General features: G+C 39.1%; 1 protein-coding gene across 1 annotated transcript; it reads right to left on the bottom strand.

Annotated features, from left to right (window-relative positions):
- Nucleotides 1-5,175: 5,175 nt before the first annotated feature.
- Nucleotides 5,176-18,548, bottom strand: scp2b (sterol carrier protein 2b). The gene is made up of 5 exons (XM_006790508.3): nucleotides 18,382-18,548; nucleotides 15,515-15,605; nucleotides 9,941-10,070; nucleotides 9,636-9,715; nucleotides 5,176-5,998 (listed from the first exon to the last, which is right to left on the bottom strand). Exons 1-5 carry the CDS (start codon nucleotides 18,402-18,404, stop codon nucleotides 5,903-5,905), a joined length of 420 nt encoding a protein of 139 aa, XP_006790571.1. The 5' UTR covers nucleotides 18,405-18,548; the 3' UTR covers nucleotides 5,176-5,902.

Raw genomic sequence — 18,548 nt, 5'->3', positions numbered from 1 at the left:
GAGAGGGAAAGTTAAGGGAAAGACAGCCAGGCGAGAGTGAAAAAGGAAAGGAGTGAGTAAGAGAGACCGCTCTGACCCGACAGGGAGCCAAAAACACAAATTCTTTCCTTTTTTTTCTCATATTTTTTTCCCCATGTTTCCCTCGTTTTCTCCTCACAGCATGCCATTTCAGTTTAAATGTAATAACTTTGTGCTTTGTTAACTTCTGGTAAATTTGTGTCTGGATTTGAAAACAACTAAACACACTTAAACTGTACAGCAGTGATTATACTTTCAGTGTGTAAGAAAAAAAAATCTTGGATGCACTTGCTCAATCAGTCTTGTTCTCCAGGGCACGCTGATTTGTAAACCAGTGTAGTGCAGACTGCTGATAAGAGCTGCTAAAATAGCTATGAAAATTCAATCTGTGAGAGCGGTGTGCTCTCAGATAGCTTTCATTTGGGAGACAGACAGATTAGTCATCTGAAAATAAATTAAAAAGTGGAAGAACAGCATGCCAAAAAGGAGTGACAGGATATGATCTAATATCCCATGTGTTCCCAGACTTTTCAACAAGCACCTCCTACAGTAGTGTGTGAACATCTGCTACCATTAAGGTGCATCAGCACAATTAATCTGAATATAATTTACATGGCTTTGGGGATGATTTGATGCCAAATTATTGTCTTTTTTTATTATTTTGATTATGTGAGTGAGCAACTTAATCTTTATTGACACAACTGCCTTTTTGTGTGTGTTTGGAAGAAAACTTAAGATGACAGGTTTTGAAGTTTTGATGGTTAAAAACAAGCTCAAATAATCGCTAAATGATTTCTTGAATATGAAGAAGAGTTCATTGTAATCCAATGACATCAAATCTCTATACGGTAGAGCACCTTTGGGATGTGGTCGAATGGAACAAATCTGCTGCGAGTGTTTGGTAATATTGTGTTAGTATGGACCAGCATCTCTGAGGAATGTTTCCAGCATCTTGCTGAATCTATGCCATAATTCATTAGGGCAGTTCTGTGGAAAAAACAGCCCCTGACCCCACCCACAGCAGAATTAAGACTCATCAGTCCAGGCAATGTTTTTTCAATGTTTTTTCAATCTCTAATATCTAACTTTGGTGAGCCTAAGTGAACTTCAGCCTCTGTTTTCTTGTTTCCTCAGCTAACAGGTCTGGCACCTGGCCGTGGTCTTCTGTTCCTCTTGTCCATCAGCTTCAAGGTTCAACAGAGTGTGTTCAGAGATGCTCTTCTTCATACCCTTGTATATAGAGAGTGGTTATTTGACTTACCCTTGCCTTCCTTTCCTTGAAGCAATCTGAGCAGTTTCCTCTGACCTCAGACATAAACAAAGCATTTTTGTCCAAAATAAATGCCAATCACTAAGTATTTTTTTCTTTTTCAGAACATTTTCTTTTTTTTCTTAAACTCTACAGATGGTTATGCAGGAAAATCCCAACACATCAGCAGTTTCAGAAATACTCAGACTAGCCCATCTGGCACAAGCAACAATGCCACATTCAAAGTCACTCGTATGACCTTTCTTATCCATTCTGTTGCTTGGTTTGAAGACCTCACTTTAAAAAAGAGAGATTGTTTGGGAAAACTGAAAATGACAGGACTGGAACATTCACTTTAATTTTTAGAAAGTAGTTGGTATGGAACTGTTAACCCTTTCAAGGATATTTGGTACTAATTGAGGTTATTTATATCTGTAAATATAACAAAAATACTCTCCATTACATAGACGCAAATCATGTCACATACAAAAGTGAGGGATTTATCCATTTCAAGGACATTTACAGAATAGCCTGACCTAAATTGGTGATAAGATGTGCTGAAGATACCCTCCACCCATGTAACTCAAAGATACATTTTTAAAAAAAGTCTTTTAAGGTCAGTTCACACAAAAGATCACGCCACTCTTCGTTGAAACATGATGTAATTTTCATTACTCCTCAAATGGATCCACATCCTCCTCTGTGTTACAGGAATGTAACATGTTCTGGGCTATTTTTTTTAAAATGACATGAACGCTTACACAACTGTCCAAATCACCCTTAATTCACCTTACATTTTGGCATTGCCTAACAGTCTTCACAATATGAATCTACGAAGGCTATTTGTGCTGGAACTGCAGATGCTGAGTGCAGACAAGAATAAAGGCAGTGATGAATGCTCACGCTGCACTGAAAGATACTGGGCCTCTTGTGGTTGTAGCAAACTTGATGTGGTTTTGGGAGTCTCACTTACTGATCACATGAGTTGCTGATTTCAAGATAAAAAAAAGGCGGAGGGGGCAGAATTGGGTTTACAGCCTCGATTCTGCTCTTGAAATTGGCGGAAGCACACTCTGGTCCATGTTCTAGTTATTACTCATCACATTATTTGGCAGGCTGGTTTTCCCTCAGATGGGCGCCGGTCGCTGGGACACAATTTTATGTAATTTTCCACTAGTGCGGTGAAACATGTTCAGTCTTCTAAACAATGTCCTTTTCAACAGATGCATTTTATGACTCTTTGAACAAGTTGTAGGGTAAGATTATAAAGGACTCTTGGGACATATACTCTAATGAAGATTAGTAAGCCTGCTGCATATAATTGGTGGACGCATTCAAACACATTCAGCATGTTTTGTTTATAAATTGCAGCTGGGATAGTGATTGCTCTTTTTTGCATACAGCTGAGATCCCATTTGCATTCTTTTAAACATAACTTTTTTTAGGAAAACACCCTCAATCCAAAGAGATTTTTAAGGTGTTCCACAAAAAATAAGGGATTCTAGTCCCACCGACACAAGTGTCCACTAAAGCTGCTTTGGACCATTAAAAGCAATTCTAATTCTCAAAAATGAGAATTATTACATCATGTAGTATTTATCAAATACACCAATCACCACTTTATTTTTTGGTGTTGTGGTGGTGATAGTGGTGGGGTGGTGGTGCTGAAGGTTTAAAACACCCTGCTCTTTCCAAACAAACCTAGGAAAGCTTTTTGAAAACATACCGTTCTTGCAGCAGATAATTATTTTCCAGGACACTAATGGCCCATATACAAGCTGTGTTGCGTAACTGGTACAAAGTAGCAAACATTTTATTCAGGTCAGGGTCACAGTGACCACAGAGCAAGCAGAGACATCATGGAATATAATTTATAGCTTTATGTGATGCACTCACAGATTTAGGACTGCATGCACATAAAGTTGGAAAACCAACAAATGTCATCCACAGAGATCGTGACAGAGACAACAGGGCTCACCATGACAGTTTGACAGACATTTTGACTGTATGTGCTGGGTGTCACATGTAATCTCTTGAAGAAGAAAAAAATAGGATGGAGGGCTAAGGCAACAGTATACAACTAAGGCTAGGTATGGATGGATGCAAGTTGGTGCTAATAATTAAAAAAAAATTATGTACTTGTTAGCACTAATTGAATTTGCAGATAATTGAGAGATAATTGACTTGACTAGACAAGTTCAGCGACTTCAATAAGTTGAGGTGACATCTAGCAGACAGTTGGCAGTGTTACCATCTACCCTGTTAATGAGTCTTTGCAACCCCCTAGAATGAAACATTTAGTTCTTAAAGATACCGTGTGTAAAATCGCACTGCTTGATGCCAGGAGATCAAGTGCATCATCACAGCTACGCTGCCCACAGTAGGCCAAACAACTCTGGCCTCCGTTCATCTGTAGTGAGTGTAGGCTGTCATCCCGCTGTTAACCTCAGCTGGAGTCCATGTTCATTCCTGCAGGAGGCTCTGAATAAGGAGCCAACGAGTCATTAAAGCTCACTTCTGTCTAATGTCAGCAATACTGAGGTGAGTTGTTGAGAACATCCTGATTTTTGTTTTTTTGCTTTTAGGTTGCATTAGTAAAACTTTCTTTGAAGTGCAAATCTAATATTTTATTCTCTGGAATAAGCAGTTGTGACAAGATCGGGAATAAATGACATGTTTATTCTCATTTTTGTGTTGCACTGGCTATTTGCTTCATTGGTGAAGAGGAATTACCAAGAAGAGCAAAAACATTTCCTTTATAGCAGACTTTAAACATGTTTATTTTTAACATTTTAGCAATGTAGTCTAGAGTAACTGGCCCATCTTCAGATCTACCCAAAAGTGGCAACTTCAGGAACTCTGGTTTTTGTCATAATTGACTTTGCTCAGTTTTTCCTCTGGGTTGCCACCTGAATGACATGTTTGATTAGAGCCTCCCTTCTTGATATATATCCAGCCATTCTCTGCTATAGGGCTAACAAGCATGTCTTTGGACTGTGGGAGCCAGAAGCCAGTACCTGGACAGAACCCAACACTGGCTAGTGGATTGTAATCCAGGGTGTTTTAGCACCATGTGAGGTGATGATGCCGACCACTGTGCCATGTACTACCACAGCTCAAAGTAAATACTAAGTGCACGATTTTTATAAAGACTACTGCAGGTTTTGCTGTAAAGATGTGATCACATGACAGTGAATTCACTAAGGCTACATTGTCAAACTTGGAGCAGAGCCACAACAAACTGTTCTTACAGTCTGAGCAGTGCTTTTCGTGCCAGGTTCCATCACCTTTCTTTGTAAGCTGGTAAAGTGCGTCGTAACTTTCCTCTCTTCTTTTAGCAAGAATTTTCTTTATCATTTTATTCACATTAATTAGGCCTTTAATTTACATAAATGTTTGCAAATAGTCTAAAATGTCTCAATTTCTTCACTGTAACACAACAGAAGAAACGACATTCCCTAAAAGCAATCATTACCGACCAATGAAATAACCCCAGTGTGACTGCAGAGTAAGACCTGAAAACTACACGAGCCAAGCCAAAGCTGCAGTGGAATCTGGGTCAGAGCTAGTTAACAGATTTGTCTTTCAGCCACGCTCGTCCATCTACAAAGGAAAAAATACAGCGTGGCAGTCTGGAACCGGGTTGCTGCAGCACTGGAAAAGTACAGGGCCCTTCAAAAGGCACACGACCAGCCAGCTTGACATTGACATCAAAGTACCGTGTAACAGTGGGACATTATTTTGCACAGTCACACTGATATAACCTCAGATAGCACCCCTAAACTGTGTCAGGAGACTTTAACGTCAGCCTCTTTTCACTGCAGAAACACTGGAGCGTGGCCACTGTTTCCATTTTAACATCCAGAAACTCAACATTCCCATTTGAACATAAAAGAAGGAACGTCATGTTGTTCATTCAGTCTTGTTTTATGTTCCATTTCATGGATAAGTTGCTCTGTGCTTCTTTATCAGCAAAATTTAAAGAAACCTCAAGTTACTTGCAGGAATCATGCACCAAATACAAATACACCCAGACCGTGAAAAATGAAAATCACGATCCCCAGGAAAGACAGGTTTATTCTGTAGAAATATTTTAGAGATTCATACAATAAGAGAAGAGCAGAATATGTATTTTGTATTAGTATTAGTTAGGCAGACTGCTAAAAAAAAAATACTACTAATAATAATAATTTCTGCCTAGAAACCATAATCTGAGATGAGGAGGCACTTTGACTGTTCAATCCATTATTATGAAGAATATTACACCAATCTGCTCTACTTTTAAAACATTTCTAGACATATTACACTGAAAGATTTCATTAGCAGGGAAGATTACAGAAAAATTGGACAAGAACTGAATTAGTATCACAAAGTAGGGAGGTACCTGTCTCTACTATGTTGGACTAACAGTATCGCAGCAGGCAGGGACTAAATTAGAGAAATAATTATCTTTCCATCTATGTCGTTCTCCATTTAGATTGGCCAGGCTGCTTACTAATCCCAGTGTTTGGTCAGTGAGGTCACTAAAAGGAAGAGTGTTTTAGTCCAGTGATGAGAATTTTTAACATTTATCTGAAACCAGGCTTGCGGTTGAATTCCTCGTGGTTTATCTTTGTTCTCTTTCCAGCATCTCGTCTACAGCTTGGCTTTGCCCGGCTGCAGCTGCAGGTTTTGAAGCTTCATAGCCAGACCCATGTTTCCTGTGATCTTCAGCTTGCCCTGGAAAAATGCCTGTGAATCAGAGCGAGAGCGAGAGTGTAATACACTGTAATATAAAAGCATCAGATGGTTGGGAATCAGAAGCATGGTTCATTCAGTGCAGGAGAGAAATACATGCTGTTGGCTTTAAAGAGTTACCATGAGAGATTAACTCAACCCGAGAAAAAGTGGGACAACAGCAACAACAGCTTATGAAAGGTCAGGAAACTCCACAAAGCACACAGGCGTATGAAGGAGAAATGAATGTTTGTGATGTGAGAAGGTAAAAATCAGGCGAGTGATGTAAAAACGTGACCGTTTTAGAGATAAATATTTTCTCAAGGAAATAAAAATAACAGTCATTCATGTAAGTTTACAGCAGAAATGGGGAAACTGAGGGGTTTTTTATTAGTTCAAAAAAACCAAAAAACAATGCAGATATCCAAATAACTGGGGGTCTAATCAGTGGAAAACACACTGCTGGAGCCTGCATTGCTATCCTTTTGTGATTAATAGAAAAATTATTAAATTATTAAAGCTGTGCAACACTCCTTTTGGTAATCTGCAGGAATGCATCTCTCCCTCTCTGTCCCTCTAATCTTCCTTTTCTCAGGCCTTGTTGTGGCTTCTCTGCTATCTGTTATCCAAAGCAGGGTTAGAATCATGTACTTGTGCATCATGTAACTGTTTCCCTGTAAGAGCGTCACACACATATCTGTTCCCAGGATAACGTTGGAAGAAGTTAATAAATTAAACTTGCCCCGGCGAGCACTTGCATAGATATTCATCACATATGCTTTTGCTTCCTTGCAATTAAATAAATGCGTTGGAACTCGCTACTCTGTGTCTCACTTCATAAGGGATGTTTTTTTTTAAAAACAGCTTGGTCCTTCGAGCTGGATTTCAACATCTCTCCCGTTCATTTCAGCCAATGCGGACCAATACCGTACATGGGGGAGTATGGGACTCCTGCAAGACCTCCACCAGAGTTTAAAAACGACAATTCAGGATCGCTGAGTTGTGCACATTAATATTAGTATTATAATATTATAATAAAAGCTGGAGAAGGTTGCAGAGCGGTTACCAGTGGGACTGCCCTGTGAAACCCCATTGTACGCACCAGTTACTCAGACATCATGACTGTTATAACTGGTTAGCTGACTGAATTATAAAAATTGAAGAACACTCGCAACTAAATAAATAAAATACATACATAGATTAAATAAATAAATAAGTAAATATGTAAAAGAAAGAAAGAAAACAGAAGCTGAAATAGAGAGTCGCCTCTAAAATAGACGCAACCGATAAACTAGTAAAGATATAGTGAGGTAAAGTAAAACGCACAATAAAATAAAATAAAGTAAAATGAAAAGCTGTAGGATGGGTAGTAACTGCAGTAAGGTGGAACAGGATGCACTCAATGCCAGTGACGTCAAATCAATGTGCCAAAGAGACTCGAGAGCAGTTCAGCATTTGCCCTAATGGGAAAAGGAGTTCAGATTTGAGGGGAAACTAGATGTTTTTCTCCCATCCTTTTTTTAATGTCACACAGGAAAATCAGAGAGGAAGAGGCAGACACACAGTGCAGAAGTGGCTTTTCTAGGACCTCACAGTACATGCAATCACTGCAAATGGCTGTGAGCTGATGGTAGATGTCTCTGGATGATATTTTTTAGTGTAAATTGACCTGAGTGCTACCTTAATTTAGTGCTTTCACGTGTAATAATAGTTCAAATGCATTTCCTGCATGGAAAACAACGAGGAGCTGATGAGTCAAATGTCGAATCATAAAAGGTCAAAACTGCATATATATTTAGCTTGAAGGTGCAAAAGAGCCACCATATTTATTTCCAGACAAATCTAATGAAAAGACAATTGGTTCATTTTGTGATATGTGGCTCTCGACCCCTCTCACTGTTGTTTCTGCAAAATACAAATATCTTTAAGTATGGTTTAGTTTTTAAAAAGGTTCCCAGTTTGTAATCTTAGCTACTAAAAACCAGTGTAATTGACTTATTAAACATTTGTTGTACCAGTAAAGTGGTTCCTTAATCAGGGGTAAATGCTTTCCAGGGTTAGTTTCGCAATTCACAGAATACTTGGAAAGAGCTAAAGCTAAAAGGTAACTTATTACGTTGTTTCTTATCTTCTGTACATTTCAACTAATGAGGACAGTGAATGTGAATGTAGTCCATGTGAGCCAAAGGCTCCTACTTCAAAGTCCACAAAACGCCCAGTGTCATGGTGTTTTCTACTTTTGTATCTATATGATACCACAGAGCGGACCTAATATAGTGATCGCAGGCAAAGATGCCCCACAGCTCTGCTGTTCAGTCTTTGTTTGTGTAGTGCAGGCAAACAAAAGAACCATCCTGTAAAAGGAAGATAGCTAAAACAGCTTGTTTCAGATAGAGGATTGAGAAACCAAGAAGAAGCAAGTAACACTAAAGAGATGGATAAGCAGATTCAGTATACGTCTTAAAGCAGTGGCTCTCTCACAATGCCAAAAACGTTAACAGCTCCTACACTACAATTTTTAAATCCACCATCACAAACAAATAAGGATCTGAGCTAAATTTAAGTAAATTAAAGTACATGTCTGACTAAAGTAAACATTAAAATTTGTTGTATTACTGATCTTCGTCTGGGAGTATTTGCCTGACGCCCCGATGACCCTGCACATTCATCAGGGCACGTTGGTTTTTTCACATGCTGAGGCCGTGCACAGCTCTGTGGCCGTGCTGGAGAGGCCACAGCTAACAAGACATCCAGCAACTCAAATGATTGAGAACATGCAAAGCTTTGGTCCAGCTGGTCTTGGTCTTTTTTTCCCAGTTAATTTTTTCGAAGGTGTGAGACAATCTCCAGGACAACAATGTTTATCAAAACAGCAAACTCCTCATTCACAGTTCCACAGCTGAAATTAAGCTCATCTATGAACAAACTGACTTTTTCCAAGACTGGCAACAGCGGGTTCGACTCTTTGGAGGAAAAACGTTTTTTCTCAGTTGGCAGCTCAGCAGAAATGTCCGTTCCAGGTGGCTAATAGCTGTGTACTTTAAGTCAGGCTGAAAAACATATAAAATGAATGTTGTAAAAATGTTTTTTGGAAAGCTGTGGGAAGCTCAGACTAGACATCTTAAGTATTTGTGGGTAATATAGGACCTTGCCAGACAACTGGAGAACTCATGGCAGAGGGACATAAGTGGATACATAAACATGGTAACACCATGTCAGACTTATCAACTAACAGAAACTTATCAACTTATACAGAAATCTAAAAGAGTACATGATAGTGCCTTTCCTTCTCACACAAATCATTCAATATGTTTCTAAATCAGTTATTAGTAAGTGTTACACTTTTATTAGCCAAAACAAATACTGCATGCTTGTACAAAATTACATAAAATAGTACCGGAAATGTCTTTAGTTTAAGGTTTTTTGACTTTGAAATGGCTCAAGATCGCTGTCAGCAAGTCAACTGGCACATTTAAGGAGACTAAGATGTTTTTGTTTGGTTGGGGTTTTTTTGGTACTTTATGGAAAGAAAAGAGTTCACTGAATCAACCTAAGCTGCAGTATCAACAGACCAAAGGGAAAATGGTAAATGGACAGCACTTATAGCACTTCACAGTTTAGCCTCCAGGCCGTACCAACACTGAATACTCACAGTTTGTGGGTTCATTTTCCCAGTCATCAAGGCCAACAAGTCTGCGTCCGACATAGAAATGGTGCAATCGGCTTTCTTATCTGCAGGGCAGAGACACAGAAACCGAGCTAAGTTTAAAAAACATGTTACAGTTCAGAGGTTTTTGTTCAGTGACTGAAAAGAATGGGAGCAGTTTAACCCTCAAGAGACAGAGATATTTTAACACCGAAAATGGGACCGAGGGGTCATTCGTGAATCCATTATATTGGATACAAGAAGACTGGAAGACTTTAAATCATGCTCACACAGCCGCTCAGTTTTCTCACCAGTATCATTGTGAACGCAGCCTTTGCCGTTTTTCACGTCCACAAACCAAGTTGCCTCCTTTCCACTTGGGCCGTCCTTTACGTTGAAGGCAAACACTCCACCAATCTTTTTCACAAACTGCTCCCCATCCTGTACAAAGACATTTCACATACCTTAAACCAAAAACAGTTTCCACTACATGTGACTGAAGGAAAAATATATCAAAAATATTTCACAAGTTTTGCAAATTCAGTGCAGTAACAAAATGTTCCAAAGCTGTCAGTTTTTAAAAGAACAACTTTTACTGCCTACATTCACTCATCTTATGCTCAGCCTGACAAGCCATGTGTTATTTTCTTTAGAGTTTCAGGTAATGGCAGAAAAACTACTGAAAATATTCAGATAGTGAAGGAAAGAAAAAAGAACAGTGGAAAATCTGCCCAACTAACTATAGGTACAGCCAAGAGAGTGGGCTAAATTTACATTTGAGCTAAATGTGCACAGGAACTGAAAATCTATAAAATGATAAAGACTATGAGGCTTTATAGGCCTCGAGGGCCGGTGTCCTGCAGGTTTTAGATGTCCTATCCAACACAGCTGATTTAAATGGCTAAATGACCTCCTCAACATGTCTTGAAGTTCTCCAGAGGCCTGAAAATGAACTAATCATTTGATTCAGGTGTGTTAACCCAGGGTGAGCACTAAAACATGCAGGACACTGGCCCTCAAGGCCTGGAGTTCGACACCCCTGAGTTAGATGAATCATTGTCCCCAATTACCATTCAAGAAAACCCATCCTTTTTTTAATGGAGATGGATAATCCATTTTTAATGTTAGTTATAATTTAGTTCTAAAGCAAAGTTCTGATTCTACAACGCAGTGTAGATGAGTCCAAGCCTATTGCAACTTTTTCATAAACTCGTCATCCTGCCTGCTGTCCTGTTTGCTGCTGCCACTCTCTAAAGAGTAATCAGCTAATTTCATATATAATATCTGGTTACAGTTCATTCACAACTAAAAGCAACATAATGAGCAAAGTTAGGTATTGTCAATAAAGTATTTGATCACGAGCAGCAAACCTTTTGAGCGGATGTGTGTTTGTGTGCATGTATGTGTAAAAGAGTTGGACTTTGTAAAGCCCTATCATGTTTTTCATAAAGCATGATCAGCCAGGGGTGGAGCAGACACCCCTGGCACCCTTGTATGGTAGAGCTTTGTCAATTAAAATGTAGCCATAACTTAAAGGATATCCTGCTTTAATCATTTATTTTTTTTACACTAAATAAGGCCATACTTTACAAAATGAGCATTAATTAAGGACATAAACTAGTAACTAAGACCATAAAGAAGGAAAGCCATTTAATGGCTATGAATCAACTGAGAAGAAAGGTTAGTTTCTCAAAAACCTCTGTGTTATCCAGGTTCTTTTGGCAACCAGAGGAGTTGCTGTGCCCTGCTGGCCATCAGCGGAAGAAATGTGAGGAGTGAATGCACAGGGGCACTAGGGCTGTTCGATATAACGATATACAGTGGGGCAAAAAAGTATTTAGTCAGCCACCAATTGTGCAAGTTCCCCCACTTAAAATGATGACAGAGGTCAGTAATTTGCACCAGAGGTACACTTCAACTGTGAGAGACAGAATGTGAAAAAAAAAATCCATGAATTCACATGGTAGGATTTGTAAAGAATTTATTCGTAAATCAGGGTGGAAAATAAGTATTTGGTCAATAACAAAAATACAACTCAATACTTTGTAACATAACCTTTGTTGGCAATAACAGAGGTCAAACGTTTACTATAGGTCTTTACCAGGTTTGCACACACAGTAGCTGGTATTTTGGCCCATTCCTCCATGCAGATCTTCTCAAGAGCAGTGATGTTTTGGGGCTGTCGCCGAGCAACACGGACTTTCAACTCCCGCCACAGATTTTCTATGGGGTTGAGGTCTGGAGACTGGCTAGGCCACTCCAGGACTTTCAAATGCTTCTTACGGAGCCACTCCTTTGTTCCCCGGGCGGTGTGTTTTGGATCATTGTCATGTTGGAAGACCCAGCCTCGTTTCATCTTCAAAGTTCTCACTGATGGAAGGAGGTTTTGGCTCAAAATCTCACGATACTTGGCCCCATTCATTCTGTCCTTAACACGGATCAGTCGTCCTGTCCCCTTGGCAGAAAAACAGCCCCATAGCATGATGTTTCCACCCCCATGCTTCACAGTAGGTATGGTGTTCTTGGGATGCAACTCAGTATTCTTCTTCCTCCAAACACGACGAGTTGAGTTTATACCAAAAAGTTCTACTTTGGTTTCATCTGACCACATGACATTCTCCCAATCCTCTGCTGTATCATCCATGTGCTCTCTGGCAAACTTCAGACGGGCCTGGACATGCACTGGCTTCAGCAGCGGAACACGTCTGGCACTGCGGGATTTGATTCCCTGCCGTTGTAGTGTGTTACTGATGGTGACCTTTGTTACTTTGGTCCCAGCTCTCTGCAGGTCATTCACCAGGTCCCCCCGTGTGGTTCTGGGATCTTTGCTCACCGTTCTCATGATCATTTTGACCCCACGGGATGAGATCTTGCGTGGAGCCCCAGATCGAGGGAGATTATCAGTGGTCTTGTATGTCTTCCATTTTCTGATGATTGCTCCCACAGTTGATTTTTTCACACCAAGCTGCTTGCCTATTGTAGATTCACTCTTCCCAGTCTGGTGCAGGTCTACAATTCTTTTCCTGGTGTCCTTCGAAAGCTCTTTGGTCTTGGCCATGGCGGAGTTTGGAGTCTGACTGGTTGAGGCTGTGGACAGGTGTCTTTTATACAGATGATGAGGTCAAACAGGTGCCATTCATACAGGTAACGAGTGGGGGACAGAAAAGCTTCTTACAGAAGACGTTACAGGTCTGTGAGAGCCAGGGATTTTCCTTGTTTGAGGTGACCAAATACTTATTTTCCACCCTGATTTACGAATAAATTCTTTACAAATCCTACCATGTGAATTCATGGATTTTTTTTTCACATTCTGTCTCTCACAGTTGAAGTGTACCTCTGGTGCAAATTACTGACCTCTGTCATCATTTTAAGTGGGGGAACTTGCACAATCGGTGGCTGACTAAATACTTTTTTGCCCCACTGTACATCGGATGACGATATAAAAACGTCTATCGTTTCATTTTACGCTATCGTTTGTTTCGTGGTGTCGCAAAATAAACTGTGTACGGCAATATCTTTCCATCGTTTTGATGGTCACTGTAGTGGCTATATTCATTCATTACAGGTATACACATGTAAGAGAACACAATAAAAGTGCTTTAAATGAGAAGGCATCCTGTAGAGTTTTTATCATTAGTATTATTGTTGTGGAGTTTTGCTTTTAATCACTGGGTATGTTTGATAATTATTCTCCATTAGCCAACTACTTTCCTCTCTTCCTGCTTTCTTAGTGTTGATTGGCTGTGGAGGATGAATTGCACTTATATAAAGCCACAGGGAGGCTGGAGTGGTCTTCACTTGTTTTTCTGTAGTTCTTTATTATTAATTAGTTGTTTCAGTAATTACCTGCTGCCCCATTTTCAGTTTTTGCTTTCAATAGAGCTGTCAGTCTCAAAGCAAACAGCTTTTCAACAATTTAAGTTTCACAGGCAATTTTCATTTTTCCCCTCATTTCTGACATTCCAACAAAAACCAAGTATTAATCATAATCCATAAACTTTTTCCCTTCTTGGCTCATGCAGAGTTTAACATTAAATCACATAAACACTTTCAATAGCCAACAGATCGTTTTCATTTTTCCCCCCCACACAGCATTGTGTCCACATTCTGACATTTTTTCTTTTCTTTTGGGCTGTTTTTCATTGCACACACAGTTATTGCCAAAAACCCTTTTATTCAACAGCTGTTCTTGTAAATTTCCAGCTGTAACATGACAGGAAATTATCTGAAAGGTAATCTAGATGAAGTAATGTAAACAGAGATCTTCAAGATTCCAGTTTTTGCTAAAAATAAGTCTTTGACATCATCTTTAGATGTGAAAGGGTTCTAGACTTTAGTCTTTTATAAGTGTTTTCATAGTTTTCTAGTGCATGGGCATTAGGTGACTGGCTTCAGTCTTAAAGAAGAAGCCTAAATTTGATAACTCACTCTGTGGTTTGGTTCAAGGCCTTCTTCTTTTGTTTGTTTTGGCCTCCTATAATTGTTTTTGTATTATTAAATCTGCTTTGAACTGCAGTATGATTAGTCTGTGAGCTACAGACTTGGGGCCTGAAAGAGCTTCCCCATTTTCTGTGTATTGTGGCATTAAGGTGCCAAGGAAAGCAGCAATTAATCATCAAAATGATACAGCTAGCAATAAAAACACAAAAGGAAATAATGCAATTAAAATATGAAAGGAAACAGCTTTTCAGATAAGCCAATACAGTCGACATTTCTGGGCCGTAGAACACACACGACGGGTTTTGGTGGGAAAACAAAATGTAAACAGCCTTAAATCTGCCGGGTGCACCGTTTACTCAGGTGTTTGTGGAGTACACTCTGCAGCCCAACACAGGTCAGCGACAAAAGTATTACATAACCTAGTTCATCCTTAATCTGCCCAAAACTTGGACCAAAAACACTGAACTAATATGAAAATACAAAAGTAGAACAAATTCCTTCTGATAAGATAAAGATAAGCTCCCAAGCTAAAAACTCAAGTCTGTTTGTCTGATCAGTTTTCAGAGATATTACACTAAACTTTGCTGCCATTTCCTCATTGATGACAAATCCCACTCATTACGTAGAGAGCACCGCTGGCGAGCTTGAGATGAATCTGTATGATTGAGGTCAACTAAAGGTAACTGCTTAAAAACAGAGTTTTGATGGAAACCATTTGTCTGATTGAGTCACCATAAGCTTGATATTATTTTTTTGTGTTATAAAATGATAGTTTGGGAACAGATCCTGATGTGCCACCATAAGGCTAAAAGCCTGTGTAGCTATATGAACACAAGCCTAGGAAACTGTAAATGCTTGGATAGGTGGATTCAAGTATTTATTAACATTTTTTACAAAATTATTGTGTTTTGTTTTTTAAGCAAAGACCAAATCATAATACATATTATTAAAACACCTAATATGTTTTTTATTATACATATTTATTTATTTATTTTCACTGAAGAAGGCATGGAAAATATTAATCAAAGGAGCAAAAAAAAATTAAACAAAGATTATTTGAAAATATATGAGAAAGAAACTTAGATTATAGTGTTAACTTTACCAGGAAGAAAAAAATAACATTTGTTAGAAATAATGTTGAAATTTCCACCTCTAAATGCTCCATTCTATACAGGTCTTTATACTACTGCCTCTGTATAATGTGAATGGGATGCCGATCCTTAAGCAATACCTAAATGCTGTTAAAACCCGTCCTATTATTTGTCAAAGGCAGCCAATCAGAAGAATGTGGGCTCATGGTAAAAGCAGACTTAAGGGAGAGGAAGCAGGCCTAAAACAGCCCAAAGCCCTGGAACTAGACAAAATTGAACTAAAAAGTCTACAAATAAAACTATGGAGCTGGAAATGCGCATATCAAGTCCCATTCGTGTAGGTAACATAAATACCTCCTGCAGTTTCTTGTCGATTTCCTGGAACACAGCATGCGCCTTGAACCCCTCCAGTCCATCACTTGCGCTAGTGTCAATAGCTTGAATCCTTCAGATGATGAAGACAAATAAGAATAGGAAGGTGACGTTAGAGATAAAAAGAAAAGAATGAAAACACTGCCTGAAGTACCTAAAGTAACTTAAACTTGTAACTCTTCAGTAGTTTGGACACTACTATCGCATACTAAAACTGAAAAACATTTTCCACCTGGGCACATGTATTCTGAGTTGAGCTCTTTAACCCGCTGCTTAAAGATTCGCTTTTCCACCAAGTAACCGTGGATTTCCAACCACCGTTTGCTCTTGCTACCGTATGAAGTGTAACTAGTCAGTGCTCCAGCGATGCTTGGTTGGATCATTTGTTTACATTTGGGTGGCAAATCACCAGCTGCTAGTGTTTTTGCCTCAACTTGTAAAACATGTTTGTTAGTTCCACATTTAGCAGAAACAGTTATCTTGCATACTTTGCATAGCACTGTTGTTGGTTGGAGGTTGTTCAAGTAACCCCATTTCAAGGCTGACACGTGACTCTAACTGTCAGAAACGTATGGGCTTGTCTCACTGTTGTGAGCGATAGGGGCATTAAACATGTGGCACCCGAATAACAATAACATTCCAATGTAACACTTTTATATATCACGTAAAATTTTACACTGGTATTATCACAGATGATATGATACGACACACCCCTACTTGAAAACACCACTGTGTATTTAATTGTGCAGCTATTTTGAAGCCCTTATGTAAAAATAACTGAGACACACAAAACTCCAGGACATAAAGAATAGTCAATAAACACCGTGTCACAGGTTGGCAACTTTAAACACAACGATAGAGCTTTATCAATGGCTCATTAATGCCATGGTACATCTTTACTAAAACACTGATTAAACAGTTCAGTGTTCACTCTTCGACAAATTTTTGTTCAGGACTTGTTGATCGCAGGGTACCTTCCTCATAGTTCCTCATGGTTTATTCTTTCCATCATTATCAGCAAAATTCCCCATTAATGTGCCCTCAAGATGCTGCCTGTTTCCTTCACTCTCCAACATAGGTCGAGAGTGCCAACGTCTGCCTGGCACATAGCGCCAACTAGGGTGGGCCATATCATACCGTTCACGGTAATACCGGTATAATGTTGGGCAACGATAAGAAAATGAAATATCACGATAGAATATGGGTAAAACGCGAATGCGCAGTGCCTTTGTTTTCATACACACATGGTGGAAAAAGCATGGCGGCGACGGAGAATGAGAAGGGCGAAAGCGTATCGTTGAATGAAACAAATGAACCAGAATTGGTTTGTAAAAATGCTGCAACTTCAGTGGTGTGGAACTGGTTTAGCTTTCGTCTGTTTTTTGGTAGATCATGCTAGCGAGCCGTCGTTATTACCGTGTTTTTCAGAAAATAGTGTATGACCTCTTTTTAAGTTTTGTGGATGTTATACATGGTATGGTGAAGATATGTCGGCCAATTTCCACTGGAAATGCCTTTTGGTTAAACTGTCAGCAAGGAATTTGCATTTGCACTGTTAAATTTTTATATAACTTTAATGCACATAAAAACAGCTGCTTGTTTAAGTGAAAATATATTTATGTTTTGGTTTTTTTTGCACTAATAAAGTTGTGGAGTTGTAAAGTGTTTTGTCTAGTGTCAATTATATCATCAGTTATATCGTTATCGCAAATTTTCAAATGTATATCGTGATAAATATTTTTGGTCATATCGCCCTGCTCTAGCGCCAACAGAACTAAATTAAATTGAACGGTTGAAAGCTTAACTGAAATTATAACAGCAAATGCAAACATAAGAGACTTAAAGACAATGATGAGCCTGCAAAACAAATTAAACATAGAAGTCTTGTTTTTCCACATTATCTCTCACCCTCAGAACCTTTGGTACAAGTCTGTAAGTTGTTCCAAAGTGCAGGGCTAAAGACTCTGGTGAGGCAACATATGCACTCTGTACTGCTGAAAATGTCAGAATCTTTACACATATTTTAAATCTACCACTTCAACCAGGCTTTTGATCAAGATAACTTTTAGGCAGTAATTAATTTTTATTTGTCTTTTCAACTTTTGCAGTCAGTATATTTTAGAAAAACTTTACCAGATTTTGCTTGAGTTTTAATTTCCCTTGTGTTCTTTTGTTACAATATAAAAAAACAAACTTCTTTTGTGTAAAAACACACCAGTTTGTTTTTAACAACAGGGTTTTGTGAATTTTTGGTGTCTGGTATTTTGTTGCCTCTGGAGGCATTTTGTAAGGTGGATTTTCAAGCATGCCTTATAAATAAATTATCACATTTTTATACAGATCTAACGTAGGAGTGTCAAACTCACTTTAATTAATGGCCAGTGTGCAGCCTAATTTAATAGATAATAATGTAGTTTTCTTTTTTATGCAAGGAAAGACAAGTACATCCTAAAAACTCTCCCGTTGTGAACCATCTATTTACAAAAACAAATAATGAACAACCTGAGATACCTTAAAAATTACCTACAGGACCAGAGCCCAGGGCCAGGGCCGCATATGTGACACCTCTGTCTAACCTGTTGGTCAGGATTCAGACAGCAACTCCACATGACATCCAGCTTGACATTTACACAAAGAACAAGCAGGGATGCCACCGTGTGATGACCCTCAAACAGCTCCTCAGCAGCTGAGATATTTAACATGCCAACCGGAATCTTGTATGAAAAAACCAAAAGAGCTAACGTTGTTGCAATATTTGATATTTAACCTATTTTTCAGCTAGCCAGGACAGCAAACGGTGACCTCAGAAACGTGCCGCAGTTAAACAGTGCAAGCTGTGCTTTTCTCACCTCGGTCTCTGTAATTCGGGCATTTTGCTGTGAATGTAGGTGAACAAACAGCTCCTCGGTTTGTGTGGCAGCAGCAGAAGGGCTGATGTTGCTTGCACTTCACCTGCTATTAGCTTAACGGCTGCACTTCCTCGTTTCTTGCACTTTCCCGGATATTCAGACTCGAC

The sequence above is a fragment of the Neolamprologus brichardi genome, chromosome 23 (genome assembly GCF_056152115.1).
Source record: "Neolamprologus brichardi isolate AB-2024 chromosome 23, ASM5615211v1, whole genome shotgun sequence".
Classification (NCBI taxonomy): Eukaryota; Metazoa; Chordata; class Actinopteri; order Cichliformes; family Cichlidae; genus Neolamprologus; species Neolamprologus brichardi.
The sequence above is the reverse complement of the archived record's forward strand: the minus strand, read 5'-3'. Positions and strand labels throughout refer to the sequence as shown.

Bases quoted from the DNA above. Each gene is read 5' to 3' on its own strand.
- scp2b (XM_006790508.3), bottom strand. From the start codon at position 18,404: ATGCCCGAATTACAGAGACCGAG. The intron at 15,606-18,381 runs GTGAGAAAAGCA...CATCATCTGAAG, and splicing joins CCCGAATTACAGAGACCGAG to GATTCAAGCTATTGACACTA. The intron at 9,716-9,940 runs GTGAGAAAACTG...TCTGCCCTGCAG, and splicing joins CTGCGTTCACAATGATACTG to ATAAGAAAGCCGATTGCACC.